Source organism: Sardina pilchardus, chromosome 2 (assembly GCF_963854185.1).
Source record: "Sardina pilchardus chromosome 2, fSarPil1.1, whole genome shotgun sequence".
Lineage (NCBI taxonomy): Eukaryota > Metazoa > Chordata > Actinopteri > Clupeiformes > Clupeidae > Sardina > Sardina pilchardus.
This window is the reverse complement of record NC_084995.1, coordinates 9172203-9195318: the sequence shown is the minus strand read 5'-3', so window position 1 is coordinate 9195318 and position 23116 is coordinate 9172203. Positions and strand designations below refer to the sequence as shown.

Below are 23116 nucleotides of genomic sequence, written 5' to 3'. Positions count from 1 at the left end.
CCAGACCATGTATAATATAATAATATATATATGGCCCAAATCTGCCAGAACCAACAGCAGCCCATAATGGAGTTTAATCCCTACTGCATAAATCAGCAGAACACATTGATGCTCTGTCAAAACTCCATACTCCAAAAAGTTTACAGTGAGGCTCATAAGTATTTGAACCCATGCTAAAGTTGTCTAAAAACAGGAATATAAAAACATCTTTTGGAAATTGATCTTAATGCGGAAAATGAGGAAATATCCAACCTTTAAAGACATCGATTTTCTTTGTGAATGAATAATGCATCGTAAATCAATAAATGTTCCTTAAAATACAGGGGTCATAAGTATTTGCACCCCTATGCTAAATTCCCATGAAGGCAGACAGATTCTTATTATGGCCTTCTTAAAGGCCAATGGATCCAGGATACTATGCATCTTGATAAAGTTCCCTTTTCCTTTGGAATCAAAATAGCCCCACATCATCACATACCCTTCACCACACCTAGAGATTGGCATGTTTTTTTTTGTTTGTTTGTTTTTGGTAAACCAAATATATTCCACATATATTCCCTAATATATTTTTCAAGGCATTAAGACATTAAGGCATTGCATCCTTGTATCCTTGTAAGATAATTTTCCAAGAGATGATTTTATATCCTCTTTTTAGTCAACTTTAGCATGGGTTCAAACAATTATGAGATTCACTGTATGGTGACAATAAACAACTCCTTGAAAACCTTGACGTTAATGACCTTAACCCTCTTAACAGTTGCCCTTCTTGCGTGGCAAGGCCTAATTGGGTCCTTCTTTTCCCATAAACCATTGGACTACAATGGCAGTAATTCCCATTATCAGACAGTGGATCCCATTATTAGAGCATTAGTTAGCTAATGATACACCTGGGTTCACAGTATTGTGTTTATCTCTTTCCCTCTCTCTCTCTCTGTGTGTACAGTACTGTATGTGTGCCTGTGACCTGTGCACAGGTAGGAAATGGACAGTATTCTCTAACTGTGCATCCTAAAAGGTAATTTTCCCTTTTAGTGTGAAAACAAATGAACTGAACTCAAACAAGCGCAAAAACAAATCCCCCACTGCACCTTTAAAATATGTTGTTGAGAGTGGAGAGAATTGTTTAACAAGTCTTGCAATTCTGTTTAATTTGGCACTAAGAAACGTTGACAATTACAGTGATTATTGCTGCCTACCAGAAAAGAAAAGCTATAAAACATCTATTAACATACTGTTGCATTAAATCTGTACATGAAGCTCTGGTGGTGGGTAATCTGGCCATGCAGTGGGAAGCAGGGCTAAAAATACTCATGCTTATCCTACAATGGGAGAGGTCTGCTTACTGAGGAAGAGACCATGAGGAGGTCTAAAGGCCACAGTGCAGCTTTCCCAGTAAGTCCACACATGGTCATGTGTTTACAAAGCTATAGCAGAGGAATAAAATGCTTCACAACACCACAATGGAGTAATAAAATCATACATGGCAACATAGCCCAAACCACAGCTTTTTGAGTTTTAAACGTGTGAAGCAAATGTTTTATTTAGAATATTACTCATAAAACAAAGTATTTGCTTTGGAAATAGTAAACCTATTTTGAAGGAATATTACATGCGAGATTCCATTAAAATCACTAAACTGTTAAGAACTGATAAAGGATCGTTTGACTTCTTTGATCAAAGTTTATGGTTATTTGTTGAGCGCGACATCTGAGGGAACGCTAACATCTCACCCAGAGATCCAGTCTCTATCAGCTTTTCTGAGCACTTTCCAGATGACACATTTCTCGCGGTGCAATTGAGCGGTGCACACTTCCTGCCATAAAAGTGATATCATACTCAGATTTATGGACCTTGTGATGGTGAGGTTGCTGGTCAAAGTCTTAGATTTCCCTGTGTCCTAGGGTTTGCCAGTGGCTAGACCAACACATAAACTCTCATTCTGTTTGCAGGACAGCGGTCTCCCACCAATATTGGCCCAGAGGGAGTTTCCTACACTGTAGCGCTTAACTAAAACAAAGTCTCAAAAAAACGTAAGAGTTGGCAGCACTCATTCGATGTCAACACAAGACAAATTTGAGTGGCTAAAAAAACATCTTGAATGTACATGAACATTTGAAGTCTAGTTTTGAGCCCCTTAGCTCCGATGTTCCACTAATGTCTGAGAGAAGCTTCCAGAATCGAATCTTTCCACTACAAATCACATTGAATACAACCAGTTGATGGTGAAACACACATTCCACACACCTGCTTAACCTGTGTGCCTGTGTGTGAGTGGCCATGTTGGGAGAGGCCGAGCACACTGAAGAGACTAGCTCCACATGACGAGACGCTGAAGGTTCTGCCATCTCAGCACTGATGAAATATTAAATGATGGCTGAGCTCTGACAGTATCGGGGGGCTATAGCCAGGGCAGGGCTCGTTGCCTATTTGGTAATAGTTCTTTTCCCAATTAGTCTGAAGAGAGTGCCTTGCTGATGAATGCCATTGTGTGAAACCATTCACCCGTTCATGGCCATAGAGAGCAGCCAGTGGCAAGAGAGTAACATGGTGGGACATCTCTCAAATTAAGTATTGGCTCAAGACACTTCTGATTAGTGCAAACTTGTGTATTTATAAGACTGATATACTTACCAAAATCCCAGTCATCTGGTTTCGTTGTCAGGTTCAATGTATTTTAGGTTCATTTTGACATTCAAAAGATAAATGAACAAAATATGGATCTAAATAAATGCATATGCTCTCATTAGAAATAAATGCTCTTTGGGGCTTTGCTTTCATTGTCAAAGTTGTTCACTTGTACCATGCAAGAGAGAGGTAGTACCAGGATTCAGTGTAGTCAGACTACATCAACACAATACTAAGCAACTGCCTAAGGGACAGACTGTGTCCTGGCCTGTCTCATCCACTCAACACTGGTGCCTTTGTGCCACCAGAGAAAGCCTGGCACTGTTTCTCTGATGAGACGAGGATGATGTGCCCGTGAGATCTCTGTTAGAAGAAGTAGGCCTCAGCGTGCTCCATGCTAGCTCATAGATATATGACCCATAATAACCATAAGAAGCCTCTGTTCCCCACAGCCCCCACCACCCCCCGTTCCTCTAATGATCTGTGTCATCTTGTTTTGTGAGCAGTGACTTAGCACCCCACTGCTCACATCAGTCACAAATATTATGCATTGTGCTCAGAGGTGTTGGGCTAATTAGACATGACGTGCACTGTACTATTTGAAGACATACACATGAGCTGCAGTGATGTATCTATCTACTCTATATTGTGAGATACATAGAGCGTGTTTCAACATTTTATAGGATTTGTACACTGTCTTTGTGTTTGAATTTAACTTTTTTTTGGCACTATACCTGTAAGAAGCAGCTTCCAACAGCAATGTGTTCTGGAATGGAGACATTGTACAGCTGCTGGTCAAAGACGGGCTTGTTGTCATTGATGTCTTCAATGTAGATGGTGACTGTTGCAGTCGATGACATAGGTGGAAACCCTCCATCCGCAGCCACAACCAGGAAATGCACCTCTGGGTCTCGCTCGCGGTCCAGGCTTGTGGCAGTAGTGATGAGACCGGACTGTGGGTCGATGTTGATGAGGCTATCCCACTTGGACTCCAGGATGCTGTAGAGCAGGTCAGAGTTCAGTCCTTCATCGGCATCATGGGCCTTTACCTGTATGAGGGCGCTACCAGGCTTAGCATCCTCTACAATACGAGCCTCATAATGTCCCAGCTCAAACACGGGAGTGTTGTCGTTCACGTCTGACACTCTGACCAAAATCGTCTTCTCGGTCTGGAGAGGAGGACTGCCGAAGTCGGCAGCTATGACCTTCAGCTCGTAAAAGTCGACCTCCTCCCTGTCCAGCAGCCTGGCCACACACAGGGCATACAGGAAGTCGTCAGTTTGCTTCAGGAGGAACTTGCCATCTCCTCCCTGAAGATCAACATACACCATGTTGCCTTCCCCCAGGTCAGGGTCAGTGACGGAGATGCGGGCCACATACTCCCCCACGCTCGCCCCTTCTGACACCTCTGGTTCGCCGGATGCACTGAGAAAGAGCACACTGATGGTGGGGCTGTTGTCATTGATGTCCAGGACCCTAATGCCCACAAAAGTACTGCTGGACTCTGGTTGAACCCCACCATCCCAGGCCGTAACAATCAGCTCGTAGAAAGTTTGCATCTCATGGTCTAAAGGCCTGTTTACACTGATGACTCCTGTGTTCTCGTCAATGGTGAAATATTCATTGGGATCACTTTGACGTCTGTTGATCTCATAGGTGACCAGGCCGTTCACCCCCAAATCAAGGTCGGTGGCATACACCTGACACACAGGGGTAAAGACTGGGGCATTTTCCCACACAAGCACTCTGTATTCTGTCTGGTTGAACATAGGTGGGTTATCATTTTCATCCATCACGTAAATGTGCACTTCCAATCTTCCTGTTTTCTGAGGAATTCCCCCATCAAAAGCCTCTATGGTGAGGTTGTAAAAGTCTCGTGATTCTCTATCTAGCTTGTCCAAGAGGATGAGGTCAACACTTCCTACTCCACTGCGCACCTCCACCTTAAAGAGCTCTTGCATGATACTGTCCGTGATCCGGTACCCCTGAGTTCCCAAGTCACCCTCATCCTGGTCTCGTGCCCCCTCAAGTTCAAACCGAGTGCCAGGTGGGCTTAATTCGGACACATTCAAAAGCACAGACGGAGAGGGAAATACTGGAGAGTGATCATTCACATCCTTGACCACTATGGTTACTTTTATGACCTCCCCCGTCAAAGTAGCAGCAACAAAATCATACCTGTCTCCTTTCTCTCTATCGAGGACCACAGCAGTTGAAATTATTCCCGTATCTGTGTCTATTTCTAGGTCCTTAAACACGTAGGAATCTCTACTTTCCGATATGAAAAATCCACTGGTTTGGGTGTTCTGGGGCAGTCCGGCTCTAATGTCACCAACAATTGTTCGGGCCGGTAGCCCCTCTTCAATGGAGAGAGTGAGGTTGTACACCTGTCCGCAAGACTGTCCACAAAGTAGGCAAACTGCTAACAGGTGACAGAGAATCCCGACACTGCTTGATATTTTCGACGACCACATCTTGAAGAGTATATTCTTCAAAAATGCTTTACATTTCGCACCCTGAATAGCAATTTCCTTCCGTCTCTTGTCGCGCTGAAAGGTGCGTTCACTCGCACCTCCCTGCAATTCCGCGCGCAGAACATTCTCACGGTTGAATTCCGATTATTCTAAACATTTTAAACATGATTAACAATCATTTTGTAATTGTCCTAAAAAAGTTTCCGCTCAAACCCTTCCAGTGCTTCTTTGGCGAGATCTCCGTCTGACTTGCATGCCACCAGACGACGACAGACGGCAATCTCGGGTGAAGCGCCCCGTGCCTTCTGTCACGCTTCTTGTCCCAGAGCTTGATTGCCAAGTGTTCTAAGTCACGTGACATATAGGCTCTTACAGACAACAGGTGAGGATAGACCTATTTGTTCAATTTACTATCAAAACAAATTAAAACAAAATAGTTTGATAGGCCTACGTAGTCAGATGTTCAACCAGTCCTCTACTTTTAATATGCACTGTTGCCACCATCACAGATGGTTTGAGATAACTGGTGAAGTCTTTTTCCAAGTATGATGGGTAAATGATGGGTCAGGATCACTGTTTATTCAAATCCAAACGAAATGCCCAATTGAATTATAAACTGAATGTAGGCTTATTGCATGACTTGCAAAATCCCTTAGTTGACCAAGGCCATTAGTTCTGTAATTAAAGCCAGCATCTCCTCCTAGTGGTTTAAGTGTGTGGAACATGTTTTTAGTCAGACTGACTTATTGGGACCCAAATAGGCTTATCTGCTGTAGGCCTAGCCTTGTAGTGTACACAATAAACTACCTCAGGTCAGTCGCATCAAGAAAATACATTCAATCATAACTAAGTTTGCCTGAGCATTAAATGCATACATGCAGTCTACTTGAATATGGATCTTTTCCCCAGCAGCCTTTTAGACATGTGTTACTGACATTAATCTGTAATATATTATAGATCCTATACTTTTTAACACAGTATTTATGCTATTTCCTTTGTTGTGTCATTGCTACTGTAATCTGGGCTTCACTGAAAATGAGGATCACTCTCAATGAACAAATAAAGGAATAAATAAAGGTTGAATGAAGGAATGAATGAGTTGAGGTTCTGCTACAGCTACACTGAGCCGAGACTTAATTAAGTCCACTAACACATGTGCTTCCCTACTATTTCATGTCAACATGGCTGCTGTGATATAGGTCTAATTATGGAGAAGAAATCCTATTGGTCAATGAAGCTACCTGCAACCTAGCAACAGGTGAAATTTGAGAACACGACTCAAGCAAACAGTCCTTTGTGACTTCCGCCTGGCTTTAGTCTCAATACGATGCTCCGTAAATTTCATCCATAGCATTGAGTTAATACATTTTGCTTTTCAGCTTAACAGCAGTTTTTATATTAGATATCTAGGTGGTATCAAGATGCCCAATCATGTCATGCTTTCTTACCAGTGGGATGATCAGGCACTGGTGAAGAGGGTATATGACCGGCTCATGGAGGATGGCTTCACAGTGTGGATGGATATTGAAGGAGGGGTCTCAGGAAATATCAATGATGCGTGAGTTGGGATTCTCAGACTTTTCTTGTCCTTACAGCACACCAATAAAGATCATGTTTAGTTAGAGAGTACATATTCATGGGTTTCATCAGGTCCCTTTCCACAGGTGTATTAATCAAGCACCGTGCAGTCTGCATTGATAATCGGTGCTTGATTTTGTACACCTGTGGAAAGGGACCTGATGAAACCCATGAATACAATAAAGGACAAGGATAAAGTAAAATCCATATCCAAAGTCTGCATCAGACACCAGTTTATATCTTATAATGGTGTTACTAAAGGGCTGACCTGCCAACTTTTGTTTAGTGAGTGGGCTACATTTGACTGAACACACACACACACACACACACACACACACACACACACACACACACACACACACACACACACACACACACACACACACACACACACATAGAGAGAGACATACACACAAACACACACAAACACACACTAGTAAAAATTATGTATGGTTATACGCGCATGCATGACTCTTCAGCTGTATTGCTCTGTTTAGAAATTGGGAGCTTAAGCCTCAACCTGCCTAACGACTGTGTGTGTGTGTGTGCCCAGTATGGCTGCTGGTGTGGAGGATGCAGTCGTTGTGTGCCCCTTCATGACCCCTGCTTACCAGGCCTCCCGCAGCTGCAAGAAAGAGTTGAACTACGCTGACGCGCGACAGGTGCCCCTCGTCCCCGTCATGGTGACCAAAAACTGGGAGGCCAGCGAGTGGCTCGGACTGCTCACTGCGGGCCAGCTCTGGGTGGACTTCAGGTGAGCCGCCTTTGGAGGGGAAAAATAATTTGATATATTAATTGACTTTCATTCAAAGGAAGGTCTCACAAATGGCTTTTGCTCTCTGTCATTGTAATACATTTAGCCTTACAGCCATTTAGTAGATTTGATTTAATTTAAAGGAGGAGCTACACAAATGGGGAGCTAGTGTGCGGATATTCCTTTCTATTTACAATTCTATTAAATTAGTGTTACTATTTGGATTCTGCATTCATATAAATGTCAATCAAATACATGCACAGATTGAGTTTGAGAATTTCAACCTTTCAACCCTTAATGCACTATTAATGACTCACCAGGAACGTGGACAAAAGTGATGATCACTTTGAGAAGTGTGTGAAGTCTTTGGAGGAAGAGATTATATTTGTGGCTGGAAATGTATTGACCATTCAGGAACCCAACAGTGACCCAGACAACACCTCAAGTCGAGAGAGACTTAAGCGAAAACCTGGTCGAGGATTTCGCCATGCTCTCACTCAGCTGTACCTTCGGGAGTCAGGTAGTTTTCAGCAAACATTTTATATTTTGATCACAACTATATCACCATTTTGTAAACAGAATATGCAGCTTTTAGGTACCGATGCAAATACTGGACTCCCAAATATGATTTATTTTAATGTAGTTTTTCATAAGCATTCTGCTCATGTAGAAATATCTACAGCAACCATATCTGTGAGTGCACTTACTCATGTTTTTAAACACTAAAGAGTGAACACATGAGTAAGCACATCCCTTAAAACTCAACCACAGGTGAACAGAAATTTCATCCAGCAAGTGAGACTCGGAACACCGTGGAGCTCCAGTACAGCCCTGGTGACCACGGCTACTGGGAGGAGGTCAAAGGCAGCGGTTGCAAACGCTACCGCAATGTAGTAACCAATGGATACCTTGGTAAACCATCTTACAGTACATGAATACAGTGGGTCAGAGAGTTTATGACTCCCCCCTTAAAGAAATGTCATTCTTATCTTCATCAAAATTGATGAAGTAATTGGAATACTTTTTCCACAAAATGTATAATCTCAGCAGTGAAATAACCCTTCCCTTGCCTTGGCCCAAATCCAAATGGAAGATCAACTAAGTATCTCAAAATACCCTTATTTTCTTCTGAAACCAGCCCCAATTTCCTTGTTCCTAAGTGAACCAGATCACTTTAGGAAAGAAACACCATCCATTTTGAATATGATATTTATTTTATGTCGGTAGTTCTTATTATAAGTAAAGCCAGCATATTCATCGCTTCTTAGTTCCTGTTTTCCATCCAAATGTATCCATAAATAAGCAAATGATGTGTTCTAATTCACTGGTGTTTTGTGCCGTCTGCTGCAGGATTCGATCCTAACGGAGACTACGTATACACCAAAGCAAATCCTTACGGAGCAGAGGAATGGCTCCTCATGGTGGATGAGTCTGACCACAGTCACGAGAGGGCAGTGGTCATCAAGAACAAACATTCTGGAAGGTTCCTGGCTGTTCAGCAGGGCCGCTTCATAGGACTGCCGTCCCATACGGAGGAGTGCAAGTGGTTTTTGGAATAGCTGAGAGGTTTTCATGAATAAAGAGAAGCTCAGACATCAAAGTACAAAAAACTGAATTCTTTATTGAGAGAGGAGCTACCACTTCCATTTACAAAAAAATTTGAATTCTTAAATGAGATATCAACCATTCTGAATGTAAAAAGTATTTTTCTTGTCGTGTATTCTATTTAAGACCATCACTTATCTGTGGAAATGATAGTTTTCATACATCCAGAGCATCAGACATGACCGGACAGGAAATAAGAAATAGTAAAGCAAGGAAAAAAAACTCATAAGTTTGTCTTTTAAAACCTCTTCCTCTTGATAATCTCTGGCTTCCAATTGACTGGATGGGTTTCTTCGGTCTGAAAGTAGAAAATGAACAAAGGACTTTTTTTTAAATTACTGACACACCTTGGCATTTCCTTCAATACTATTAATAATAAATATATATATATATAGAAAGATATTAAGCGACTGTTTGTTGGTGTTGCTAATCATAAAGTAGCCTACCGCAGTGTCATCTTCTTTGTACACCTTGATGGTCTTGTCGGCCTCTGCTGTGATGAGGCGGCTCTCGGAGTGGTCGAACGTGCAGGCGAAGATTCCAGACTCGCTGTCCAGAGAGCCAGGTTGCACAGCTGCGTGAATGCGCTGGAAGTTGTATCCCGTCCTCCAATCCCACATGTGGATGGTGCCGTTATCAGCTGTAGAGGGGAAGAGGACACCAATGGAGTTAGCTGCTACTGTGCTCTCTCATAGGACACTACTGTACGTACAAGCTGTAAGCTGATATCCAGACACAGGTTCCCTCTGTGGATTCCTTACCCCCTGACACCAGAACACCGTCTGAGTTGACCGCCAGCGTGTTAATGATAGCATTGTGGCCCGAGAGGTTCTGAATAAAATTTCCATCTGGGAATTTCCACTGCTTGAGGTTGTCAGGTGAGCCAGAGGCAAATGTGTATCTACAGGAGAAATCACAGGGATTTAGAACTTTAAACCAGTAGATAGATTTTCAATGCAGCATGGCCAACAAAAAAAAAGTTATATTCTTTAAAGCAACACTAAAGCACTTTTCCTCAGTTGCACACATGCCATTAGCTTATTCACCAAATAACGATGTCCACTGACAAGGTAGAGTATGTTGCAAGATTTTATGAAAGTATGATGTATTGCGACATCGAAGCAAGTCAAATTTGTTTTGAGTTTCTTAGGTCTCATTTCATCAAACTGCAGATACGCTACCCGATCTGGTAAAGTTACATAGTGCGGTTATAGCCACATTACGTTAAGGTACGAAAAACTCTTGCTTTAGTGTTGCTTTAATGTACAATGATGAACAAAGAAGTGAAGAGCCTCCTGATAAGACCTTTATATATGATGAAACTTTGACTCACTGTCGTGGATGCAGCACTACCGCGCGCACCGATTTTTTATGATTGGTCAGTGTGGCTCTGGTCTTCCCAGCAATGAGATCCCACAGCCTGATGGTGGTGTCATGGCTTCCTGTGGGACAGACAATAATGAGCAGGTGTGGATGAGTGGAGTGAGTTTGAATAACATAACATAACAGAACAGCGCAGTCAGAGGACACTAGCGGACACTACCTGTGATGATCTGTGGCTCAGCATTCTGGCATTTCACTGTAGCAACGGTGTTGGTATGGCCAGCAAGCGTATGAACATTGGCCTTAGTTCTGATATCCCATACCTGAACACAATCAAGATGGGGGAAATACTCATCACTACATGACACCAAAATGTTAACAGTTCTATAAAGTCTTCACACATTTTGAGTTGCGAGAAAGCCCCAAGTCCCAAATATGTTTTAAAATGTCTCACTCTTGCTGTGGAGTCACGACTGCACGTCACCAGAACATCGATGGTTGGGTGCAGGTCCAGGTCATACACAGCACTGAGGTGACCGTGGTAGTGCCTGATCACCTGTAAATGACACAAATATTCCCGAACCAACATGAAGCCTCACCACATGAAATGAATGAGAACATATCCTATGCTGTTGAGCAGTAAGCGCTAGTACCTTGTTGTACTCCAAGTCCCAACATTTGACCTGCTTGTCCTCTCCGCAGGAGAAGAGGTAGGGGCTGCGTGTGCTCACTGCCACCCCCCTCACTGTGCTGATGTGGCCGGTCAGAGACAGCTTCAGCTTCCCACTCGCCAGGTCCCAGATCTAATCACACCATCCCATCAAGAGAGGGAACGCTTATGAGATACAGTTTCCTACTGTGTAGTCATGCAAACACATTTCACAGGACAGGGCAAACGGGCATTTCACAGGAGAGGGCAAACTGACATTTCACAGGACAGAGGCTAGATTTGAAATAAATCAGTGAAATATCTAACCTTGATAGTCCTGTCTGCTGATCCAGTTACAAACCACTGGTTGCCAGGTTCAACAGCAATGGACCGGACCCAACCAAGATGACCACTGATGACCTAGGATGGGTGATACAATTACACACTAAACCTCTGACAAAATAGACACAACAGTGTTTGAAGGGCTTAGGGCAGGTCCTTACCCGATACAGCTTCCAGGGAGGATGCCACTGTGGCTTGGGCATGGTTGGAGCTTTCCTAGGCACCATGGTAGTAGTCTTGGTCCCTCCACCTTCCAGCAGGGACTGAAATGGATGATTCAGAAGCAGCGTGTCATTGCAATGCAAAAACAACATGCACAGGGATTCTCCACAGTAGAAGTTTGACATTCCATGAGTACATTACGAGACAGCGCAAAGAAACAAGACATACAGTATAGCATAAGCCTATTTGAGGATATATTGTATAAATGCTAGAACACAAAACAATACACAGCCAGAGTACTGGAGATGAACACATATGCACAGAGAATGCTCTGAGGTTAATCCTTGTGACTGACCAAGCTATGCTGTGGCATCGATCTCTCCGGCATCCCAGCATGCCTGTGGATCTCTCCCACACTGGCTGCAGTACGACTGGCATCTTGCCTGGGATGTAGACCACACCACAAACAGAAAAGATCAATACTTCCAGCAAGTGCTTCTACTCAATAAACAAGTAAACATGTAAATGCAAGAGGCAAGTATGGAATGTGCTGTATTTACCAGGCAGATTGTTTTTTTTTTACTATCTGGTTAGGGGTTTTAAAAATGTAGGTAGGGGGCATACCTGGCTTGGGAGGCGGGCAAGGCCAGTGCCAAAGCATGAACTCCTCCCTCTGATGGCATCTTGTGCATCAGTGTGTCTGCACTCAGAGCTATTCCTGACAAAACAATTCACACAAAGGAGAAATGTGTTACAGCAAGCATTCAGGAGCGAACAGAGACCCACAAACCATGGCACCTTATTATTACAAAACCTGACAAACACATACCTGGTCCAGATGGGTAAGGATGTGTTCCTGTTATTAGATACTCTGAGTTCAAGCCTGCAAGGTCAAAAGGTAAAAAAGAAACAAATTATAGAGAAACCACTTGCTTTGTTCCACACATGAATAAGGTGTATGTATTGTTATATATCAGAGTATTGTACTTAAACTACCGTCTGCTACTCAAAAATAAAAGCTGTTAAAGAAGACTCACCAGGATCCGAATAGCCCTGACTGTAGGGATCTGACGTGTGGTCTTTATCTCTTCCCTCTTTTAACACTGGCATGTGAAGAATGGCACCGTACTCCGCTCTCAACTTTACAGCCATTTTAGTCTTGTGACTGGGACAGGGTAGATAATATCACCATCATTTCATAATATAGTAACATGACATCCACATGCAAATTAAGACACATGTTTTTAAAACTACTTATTGATAAAGATCAAATCTAGGAGGTTGGAGCAAACTACCTTTCCTCGTCTAGTGCAATCGGCTTTGCATGGTCTGAGACAAACATATCATGAGTCCTCTTGAGGGATCGGAAAACTAAGGTATGGACCGAATGTTTCTGCACATCCTGAAAAAAGAAACAACACATGCGGCATTTGGTGACAATAACGACTGATTAAATAAGCAATTTAGGATAACGTTACAAACAACAACTAGCAGCTAGCCAGCTAAACGTTAACGTTAGTGTGTAAAGATTGATTAGCTTCGTTTGTTAGCCTAAAACAGGTTCTTTCCAGATAGAATAAAACATACCTCTGCCATTTTTTCCTGTGGATGTGCTTAATTAATCTCACGTAAAGTAGACAAACAATGTTTTAAAAAAACCCACACGTTTAACAAAAACAAGCACCGACAACGGCGAACAGACGAAAGTGCAATGCACCGGAAGCACAAGTGTGTTGTGGGGTTGCCACATTGTGGCAAGCAATATTTGAACTTGCGCCATCTAGTGATTGGGAGAAAAAGCATATGTTTTCTTGATTGGCAAAGATGGACAAATAATAGGCCTAATAAACATTGTGGGGTGTTGCTGTCCACGGATGCTGACACTTACTATTGTCATTTCATGACACCACTTCCATTAAATTTACTGTTGTAAATGTAACTCACTGATGAAGGGTGCTCTATTCACAGTCTCACCTTGTTGCTGGCTTTCTCTGACCAATAATGATTTTTTTCACTTTGGAAAAAAGCATCTGCCAAATCCCATAACCTTAACCATAACCATGATGAGGATGCTTGTACCTCGAGATGCCATGCTGCTAACTTCCTGGGACCCAGAAGTTTTTTTTTTTTTTTTTTTTAAGTAATAGGCCTATCATTTTACATTTGTTGTCATATATCCTTTGCAGTGGACATTGGATCTTTATTTTACAGAATTTTTAAATTTATTATAAATGAAATTGCATGGAGTTGCAATGGGATCCTCAGTATTTGCGACATTAAATGTAGCCTAAAGATGTGCTAAGGAAGGAATGGTGCTTCTAGAGTGATTTGGCTGCCTCCAGAGATGTGCTCTGTGATGGAGAGCTGTTATGGTATGCACTCTGATGGCCATGCCAATGAGACTAAGGTCTTTGGCGTTGCAGTAATGGTGAAGTTATGGCACCCTTTAGGCCTAGGTTTGTAGCAGGAGTGGTGACGGCACTCTCCATTCACTACATATGTGGTGAGGAAGTATGATGGCTTGCTGGGAGGCCAGCAGAGACTGGAATCGTTGACCAAAACTGCTGTACTAGCAACAGATTTATGATTTATTATCATTATTGTTTTACTAATGACAGCTCCTCAGATCATGTCAGTCTCCCTAAAGTGGAAGCCCTAAAATGGATGTTCCACCTACAAGACAATATTGACTTTAGTCTAACTGACAACTGACCAGAACAGAGGCAAACATACTCCCACACAAAGCTACCCACCCCGACCCCGCCTCACACACACACACACACACACACACACACACACACACACACACACACACACACACACACACACACACACACACACACACACACATTCACAACTCAAACATTCACTTGCACAATATTACATTTAAAGCACCCCATTGCAAATCATACAGTGTGCAACCACACAGACAAAAAGTGGGTCTGAAAAAATACGGTGATGATTATGTAGGCCTATTTACCCATAGGAGGAGAAGGGCAGACAGAGGAGAATAATGATTGAACTCTGTGCCCTCTGTCGAAGTCAAAGCCAAATTTGATTTATAGCACATTTAAAAGCAACAGCATTGCTTTTGCACCAAATACATGAAATAAATAAGTAATAATAATTACAATAATAATAACAATAATCAATAATCATAATAATAATGAAATATTAATTAATAATTAAATATAAACATGCAAAATAAAGAAAACTGACAGGTGTGAAATCTCAAAGAAAACTACAAAATGGTGGTTGTGATAATAATACAAATGAAACATTTTTTCAAAAAAAAGTTAAAGAAAAAGTTTAGGAGTTAAAACAACAGTGGAGATAAACAAAAAGGAAACATTTTAGGGAAAGGTGAAGAGGTCAGGGAGTGTCAAGAGCTAGGGAGAAGACAGTGTTGGGCAAGTTACTTCAAAAAACGTAATACATTATGTATTACTTGTTCCTGACATTTGAAAGTAATTTGTTACATTATAATATTACTGCCTCTGAATTGTAAAGCATTACACTACTACTGCATTACTTTTAAGTTACTTTCACCAAATACATATTCTAAATGTAGATTATGCTCCATGCAGCTTGTTACACATCCAGTGCCGGGTTGAGCTAACAACAGTAGAATGTAGGCTATAGCACAGTGGTGGCTCATAACATCAAGTGGCATCGCGGAATGGGAGAATTTAGTAACTTAATGTCGCTATAAAAGTTTCATCAAATTACTTGTGCTATTGCGTGAAGTGGATAGATCTTTTGGTTTTGCACATAACTACTATGTTCCTCATATCTTTGTCTCTTACAAACTGAAAATAATGACAGTATGTCCATCTTGAACATGTACTGTCTGACGTCGAGCCTGCTTCAGCAGTAAGGGAAAACGTTCTAGGTCACTATTTGCGCGGGTTATTTCTCCTCTGCGGATCTCATGGTGGCGATAGTATAAAAACAAAAGAAAATAAATAAAAAAATGGCTTAAAATGTAATGTAACTCAAGTTACTGACCTTTGTACCGAGTAAAATATTACCCATGTTGTTTTTGGAATGCCTTACATTACTGCGTTACAGCAAAAAGCAATACATTACAGTAATTACATTACCTTTGTAACACATTACTCCCAACACTGGGAGAAGAGGATTTAAAGCTAGTAATAATGAGGCAGGATTTGACAGTATCAGGTTATTCCAGAGTTGGGGGGCATAGGTGCCTCTCATTCAGCGTTTATACGTCCTCCCTCGCTCCTCGGGCCTCGATCCTTACTGATCTACATAAAGAATGATGGGGCGGTAACAATGGGATAGTCGATCCCTTCTTCTATCTTTTTTTATGTAGATCAGAGGATCGAGGCCCGAGGAGCGAGGGAGGACGTATAAACGCACCCATAGACAGAAAAAGCTCTGTCACCTTTGGATTTAAGAGAAGCAGAAAGAACACAAAGAAGACATTGGGAGGAAGAATGAAGAGGTCTAGGAGGACAGTGAGGAATTAAGAGATCACAGATACATTGTGGTGCTATGTCATGTAAGGCTTTATAAACAAAGAGCAGAATTTTAAAATTAATTCTATATTAAGAGGCAAATTGTTACAGGACAACCTAAACTGACTTCCCCAATGCTTCCCCGCAGCACATTTCATTTTAAAAGCATATAATATAGGATGAACAAAGTCTATGGACTTGCTATATCAAATCCAGGTAGCCTAATAATTAGGCTATGTGCCACGTCCGATTTTGCAAGTGATGCAGGCTACATTTAAAAATCGACAGCCGTCTGTAAGACTAAGGCTACAACGTTGACTTGGGAAAAAAATCGAATTTGTGGACTGTTGGAATGGGGGTACTAAAATGTGTCGGATTAGCAGCATGTCTAAATAGCAGCATGTCGAAATAGAGGCATATCTAAATGGAAGCATGTCGTAGTGGTGCCATGTCTGAGTGGCAGCATGTAACCATTCTACAGGAAGCCAGTGCAGTTTAGCCAACACTGGTGTGATGGGGTTTTAGTTAAACCTAGAGTGAGTTGCAGTAATCAAGTCTTGATGAAATTAAGGCATGTATAAGGACTTCTACTGTAGGAAAGACGGGACTTTTTGCTATTAATCGAAGCTGGAAAAAAACTTCCCTTGACAACGCTGTTAACTTGCTTATTAAAAGTCAAAGAAGATTCTAGGAAAACACCTAGGTTCTTAACAACACTGTGGTGGTTATCAGACAGAGGGCCAAGAGCCTTGCTTGTACTGTGTTGACAGAGTTTGGTGGTCCGAAAATTATCTGTTTTATTTTCATTTAGTTAAAACATTGTTTTCCATCCTATTCTTAATGTCATTGAGACAAAGAAAAAGGTTGCTCTATGAGCAGGAATTTTCAGGGGCCACTGGTATACCAAATTGGGTATCATCTGCATAGCAGTGGTAACGAATATTGTGTTGATTAAAAATGGAGCCCAGGTGAAGCATATATAAAGAAAATAATAGAGGCCTTAAAATAGAACACCACACTTAATGGGAGCAGATGATGACGAAGCGTTACACTGAAAAATATCTATCAGTGAGGTAAGATCTGAACCTTATCGTAGGAGACTTGTAGTTTATCTTTTTTCCATTTCCGCTCCACTTCCGCTGGCAAGACAGGAAGTATTAAAAAAGAGTAAGTAGATCCTCAGTGTCTGTGCAGGTGGAAAGAGAATCTAAGACAGCTGGTGAAAGAGAGCATTAAGTATTAGTGAAATGTTTGGCTGTGGTGGAATTAGCTCTGAATGGAGTAGGATGAGGGGGAGGGAGGGAGAGGTCGGTGGGACAAAACAAATTCAAATAAAATCATAAAATTTTAGTATCAACTATTTTAACATTGGAAACTGAGAAACCAGAGGACAACGTTCTAGTATGTGACCCTTCTGATGTGTAGGGGCCATAACTGACTGCACAAGGTTAAAAGAGTCAACAAGGCCAAACTCATTGACCAAAGGTTTAGACAGGCAGCATATGTGGATGTTAAAGTCACCCAAGATTAGTAATTTGTCAGCACTAGAGGCCATAAAAGACAGAAGATCAGCAAATGCTTGAATGAAATTACGATTAATTTTTGGTGGACATAAATTAAGGCACAAAGTACAGATGTGTTCATCTTAAACAGCTGTATTTCAAAAGTAGAAAACAAATCAGTTGGTACAATTCTACATTTGAAACTGTTCCTAAACACTGTATTTAGACCACCACCACGACCAGAGACCCTAGGCAAGTTTAAGAAACTGCATTGAGGAGGGCAAAGGTCACCAAGTGCAATGATGTCATCACCACAGAGTGAATCTGGTCCAGCGATGTTTCAAACAGCACAATCTGTCCCACCACAGCTCCCAATTATTATAAAAGGGAAATAAAGTTGATATGAATGCATATGAAGTATATTGTTGCACTTTCACATTGATTTTAATCTATCCTTATGTTGTTAGTGGTCCTGTTGTGTCTTAAAATCTGCTTTTTTTCTGTGAGGCATTTTATGATGTTGGATCCGTGAAATATGCACACTTTTTTAAGACTTCTTATGAACATACTACCACAATTGTACTGGCAGTTCACACATTATGTGTTTCATTTCAAATTTGATGAATGTTATATGCCTTACCAGAAAGGAAGAGGGAAGAGTGTTTCTTTATGGAATTCTTTATTATAAAGGAGAACATATGGAGGTACTTCACTGAACATGACACCTCTTTCACAGTGACATGTAATCGGTGTGCTGACACCAAGATTAGACACCGCAGCCAACAGCATTAGCAGTAATAGCACCAGCACTGTCACATCACATCAGTCATACTAATGGACTACAACTAGTCAAAATCGGCCATGACACCCCCATCACATACCACAAAAGAACATGGTGCTTTTAGAAAACAGAAAATATTTATTCATTGCTTCATATCAGAACAAAAAACTCAGCTCCGTACCGACATGATCATATACAGTGTGCAAAACAAAACAAAATCAGAGTGGAGGTCTCCTGAGGTGGCCCTTAGATATCTCCAACCTTCTTGATGTCTGTCTGCTGGCCTCCTGCACCCAGCCTGTTGATGGGGATCATCTTCAGTGTTGTCTCCTTCAGTGAGTACCAGCGGCTCTGCCATGTAGCCCAAATGATGCCGTTATCATAACCATTTTCGCCAGCATCCTTTTCTGTGTAATGGCCACCTGTAGCAGAGCAAAGAAAGAGAAGTTATTCAAGCAGATGCACAGCACTGCAAGTCTTCAATGTTCATCGCTTGAAAACAAATCTTACCCTGGTAGTATTTTCCATTAAGGTGAGCGGCGTGACAACGGTTCATCCACCACCCTGATCCATCCTGTTTGGCGCAGTTTCCATCATACTTGTCATTGTCTTGGTCAGGTGTGCTGAACTGCATGCCATTGTGGGATGTGTAGAACTTGTCGCTTGGGTCATCACCAAAGTCGAAGCCATCAAAGGCATCCCCAGCATCTCCACCACTGTAGTAGGCGTAGGTCAGACGATACTTGTCCTGCTCTGAGCCCACGCGGAACATGGAGTAGTCAGCATACCTGTGAAAGAAGAGGTCATTTATGTTAATGCAACACTTCATAGGACTGTTCATTCAAATAAAGTGGAATGTTTTCCGTATTTCATACACTAAGGTGGTTTGGAACAGCAAACTACATTATCAGTCTAATATTTAACTAATGTCCATCGGCCAAACTCGACCCAGTTCTTGGAGGAGCAAAGTTCACAGTTTACTCTGAGGTAGAGCAAGTAAACATTTCCTATCCCATTTTGGGGACAAATTAAGTTAAACAATAACTACTATCAATGGCGTCATTAAAGGAGATTTGGTGTACCACCAATACCAACACAGAAAGTAGTAATTACTTTTTCACTCCATTCCAGTCCACCATCTCTACCCTCAGCACATAAGGAATGCTTGACTGCACAGACAACTTGTGTATCTTCTCAAGCCCCAGCCAGAATTCAGTGGTGTCATCTGGAGAGAAGTATCCAAAACCTTCCTTGTATGGGACCCAGTTTCGGTTGAAATCCACGCTGCCATCACGTCTCTGAAGGCCACATACAAATACAGAACAGACAACTTTAAACCTTGTTGCCTATAAAAGGGTTAGCTGAAATTAAAACATGTCACCACTACATTTAGAGGTTGAAATACAAAGCAACAATTTAAAATCATTTGAATTAAATCCCTAAATGGATACTAACAGTCCTGTTACATAATATTGCCTTGACCTCAGAATCCAAGTTATCACTATTGATTTTGTATTGGTCAAGTGAGTTTGGTGTCGACCCAGTAAACATACCCTTTGGAGTACAGTCCACCCACGGCCAAAGCTGTCAATCTCACAGTACACCAGGAACTCCTCATCCACCTGGTCTGGTTTCACAAAGTACAGGCCACTGACCTTGGCACCTCTGTTAGCCACATCTTGACAGTCTGTGGAATAAATGGTAAATAAGTCATCTGTGCAGAAGGCATCAAACCATCATTTAGGTGGTTTATTAACGCAATGTTGGCAGAAAGAAACAGCGAAGGGCACTGTGTCTAGACCTTACCTTTGCCTGTAGTGGGTTGGATCTCCACGGTTTCCTTGCAAGGCTCCATGCACTTCTGCTCCAGCTGGAGAGACAACTGTCTAAGATTCAGCATGTCCTTGGTAGTGGAGTCTAGAATTTGTTGAAGTGCACTGGAGAGAATAAAAGTAACCATGTTAAACAAAACAACTTTTTTATGTATATGTAATTGAAACTGTTATATATATTTATTTTCAACTTAAAGTAATATTTAATGGAATTTAAGGACAGTAATGCATACTATAGCTGTTCTTCCTGAGACACAATGGTCTTCTCATAGCGTAGAATATCGTCCAACATACTGGTTGACTTCTTGATGTAGAGGTCTGTAGATTATAACTAGGCATTAGACCAACATGCATAATATCAATCTGCACTCTACAGTTTGATTGAAAGGCATTAAGGGCTCCTTGCCTGAAGAGGTCTTCTGGGCTTGTGTTGCCTGGTCTTTCATATAGTTGACCTTCTCTTGAGCCCCGTCTGTAGTGTTGGCAATTCCATCTAATATCTCCTCCATATTTTGTAGATCTTGCTCCACTGCTGGCTTATACTTTTGAAAGTAATCTGCTACTCCACATGTGGTGGGACAGTAGGTTCCCTGTGAGGACAAACAGGGAACTCTGTATGGCAATACTGAATAACATGACAAATATCGAAGAGTATGAAGAATCAGTGGAGAATCAGATTACTACTGAAAAATAGCACATTTTGTCATTCTTAAAATACTTACAAATCCATCACGTGGATCACATGCTGCCCCAACAGGATAGTCCCCACGAGTTTGCTAAAGGACAGAACAAAACTGTGTTAGATTCACAATTCTGGCCAGCTGAATCTACACAGATAATGTGTAATTAGCAACTCACCGCATATGCAAGAGAACTTAGAAGCAGCGCTGAGGCTAACGTGTGTAGTAGAGAGGGAGCCATGTCTGACGCTCTGGACTAGCCCTTGGATACTGATGATCCAGAGGCTCCAGCAGGAATATTTATCCGATCAGGGTCCTCGCTGGAGATGGCGATAAGGAGTGTCTGAGTAAACATGCCATCCCATAGAGCTGTCGCACACAGAGTGACATGACAGCATGTGAGTCACCAGAGCCCTTCAAAACAAACAAGCAAACAAGACAAATGTATCACACATGACATTTTGATTGTGCAATTCCGTAGCAATATCTACATTTTTGATAACATTTGTAATATGCGCAGTTCACAGATGGATGTATAGCTTTTTAGATAGTTTATATAGGTTCTTCACTGAAGGTCATCATAACAAGTTTCCTTGGAATATTTCACAGTTTTGTTTGGAACCCTCTTTGAAGGACTAGATTGCATTCAACTTTTTATATATATAGTTTTTGAGAAATTATTCTTGTTATGATGTTATGCCACAAAGTCATTCTAGGCATCACAACCATTTGTTTGATAAAAGGCCTGAAGGGAACATTGAATTGATGTTAAACAAACTTATGCTATTTTTGTAGCCTGGCAAGCCAAACTATAAAAAATATTTTTGGCCGCTAGGGTGCGTCTAGATTTCTAGGCTACTCTTTTTGCATTTTCATTTAAGATATCTCTCATGTCTCAAATATGGCTAATTATTCATAATTCCCTCAAGAACAACCATATCTAAGGAGTGTCTTTCACACAAAGCTGCACATTGCGTTCCACTGCTAATATTTCCCCCAAAATGCTATTGTCTAACTATTGAAATGAAGTGGACAACATTTTAAACACATCCTGCAAAATTTGTTCCGATGGTATAGAGTGGTAGTCACCGGCAGTTAATAATTTATTCCTACCTTGTCATTATTTGAAGGGACATGAGTCATAACATGAATCAGTGTCCATCCTCCCCTTCAGGGAAAGAGTAGACCTGTTCTATGCTCATCAGGACTTACAACATAGAGGTCAGTGTCACAGACCCAGGATCAATAACATTCCCGTAACTCATTCCAACAACACAGCAGTATCATCTCATATTGGATACAAGGATAGCATCCTGGATCCATCTCAACCCAGGACCGTTGCTTTATTTTCAACGTGAGAAAATTTCACCTTCAGCCATGAATGTTGCCTGAGTAAGACGCCTGAGCAGTCCTTTGAATGACAACGGTAAGTGATGCCAATAAAACAACCTCACGAGTTAGTCAGCAGAGGGCGCCCTCTCCTCTGGAAGTGGCAGCAGGGCAGAGGGGGCAGCGCCAGCGTGGGAGGGAGAGCAGTGATTACGCCAGTGGCCACTAGAGGCAGGCTTCTGGAGACCGGACACTGTGGCTTACTGTACGTGATAAAATGCTCTTGTTTCACAAATTTGAGATTCTGCCTTCTGCATGTAACTAATGTAACTAAGTAGACATGTTTAACTTAAGTATGAACAGGGAGTATCTGTACTTTACTTTTTTTACTTTTCTTCCTACTTTCACTTTTACTTTTTCTTCAATACATTTAGACATTTTGACTTACTGTTTTTCTCCACTACATTTTCATTAGCAGCATTATAGGCTAAAATAATGTGCAAATGAAAAAGAAAAGTCACAGTTTCCATTCAGCATGTTACATACTTGCAACCCCAAGATATTCTGACCTGATCTCATCACAGGACCAAGAAATGAGTAAAGACGTTTAGTGACAGAGTTAAGGCCTAGAAAATATATAGCTAAGACATAGCACACCAAGGCCTAGATAGGCTGTTAGGAGCTGCTTGCTTTTCATAGCACTTTTGTTTAGGATTCCAAAGTGTGCTTAGGGAATGTTGTGTATCTGCCTTTCTTAACATGTTGGATAAACTTCATTATAGGCCTATAAAAGGAAGCAGTAGTGAGAAATTGCCAAAGACATTGTGTATGAAGTGTCAAGCTGCTGCGTGAACCTAATAGCCTATCCAAAGTGCTGACTGCTTTCTTTTTCATTAAAAGCATGGCAGAGGGTTTCCACCCCACCTGGCCTCGAGAGCTTTTACCAGTACTTTGTACTTCTACTTTCAGCACTTAAGTATAATGGACTACAAAATCCCT

At 41.5% G+C, this 23116-nt stretch overlaps 4 protein-coding genes across 4 annotated transcripts in view; 1 reads left to right on the top strand and 3 right to left on the bottom strand.

Annotated features, from left to right (window-relative positions):
- The window catches only part of dchs2 (dachsous cadherin-related 2), a 28185-nt gene extending 23086 nt beyond the window's left edge, over positions 1-5099 (bottom strand). The window contains exon 1 of the mRNA XM_062530823.1: positions 3360-5099. Coding sequence (XP_062386807.1) covers positions 3360-5099 — 1740 coding nt within the window. The remainder of the gene's footprint in view (positions 1-3359) is intronic.
- A 1424-nt stretch (positions 5100-6523) lies between these two features.
- LOC134061734 (uncharacterized) lies at positions 6524-9038 on the top strand. Its single transcript, XM_062517494.1, has 5 exons — positions 6524-6657; positions 7231-7431; positions 7752-7951; positions 8203-8343; positions 8782-9038. The coding sequence occupies exons 1-5, from the start codon at positions 6536-6538 to the stop codon at positions 8988-8990; spliced, it is 873 nt and encodes a 290-aa protein (XP_062373478.1). The 5' UTR covers positions 6524-6535; the 3' UTR covers positions 8991-9038.
- plrg1 (pleiotropic regulator 1) lies at positions 9033-13239 on the bottom strand. Its single transcript, XM_062517485.1, has 15 exons — positions 13100-13239; positions 12808-12914; positions 12550-12677; positions 12342-12395; positions 12137-12230; positions 11868-11955; positions 11512-11613; positions 11336-11428; positions 11013-11162; positions 10814-10915; positions 10580-10682; positions 10370-10478; positions 9798-9937; positions 9483-9676; positions 9033-9334 (listed from the first exon to the last, which is right to left on the bottom strand). Exons 1-15 carry the CDS (start codon positions 13106-13108, stop codon positions 9275-9277), a joined length of 1533 nt encoding a protein of 510 aa, XP_062373469.1. The 5' UTR covers positions 13109-13239; the 3' UTR covers positions 9033-9274.
- Positions 13240-18391: 5152 nt separating this feature from the next.
- On the bottom strand, positions 18392-21112 carry fgg (fibrinogen gamma chain). The gene is made up of 9 exons (XM_062517467.1): positions 20967-21112; positions 20831-20884; positions 20515-20698; positions 20342-20426; positions 20083-20213; positions 19830-19963; positions 19390-19574; positions 18787-19064; positions 18392-18698 (listed from the first exon to the last, which is right to left on the bottom strand). The coding sequence occupies exons 1-9, from the start codon at positions 21027-21029 to the stop codon at positions 18523-18525; spliced, it is 1290 nt and encodes a 429-aa protein (XP_062373451.1). The 5' UTR covers positions 21030-21112; the 3' UTR covers positions 18392-18522.
- Between the last annotated feature and the right edge of the window lie 2004 nt (positions 21113-23116).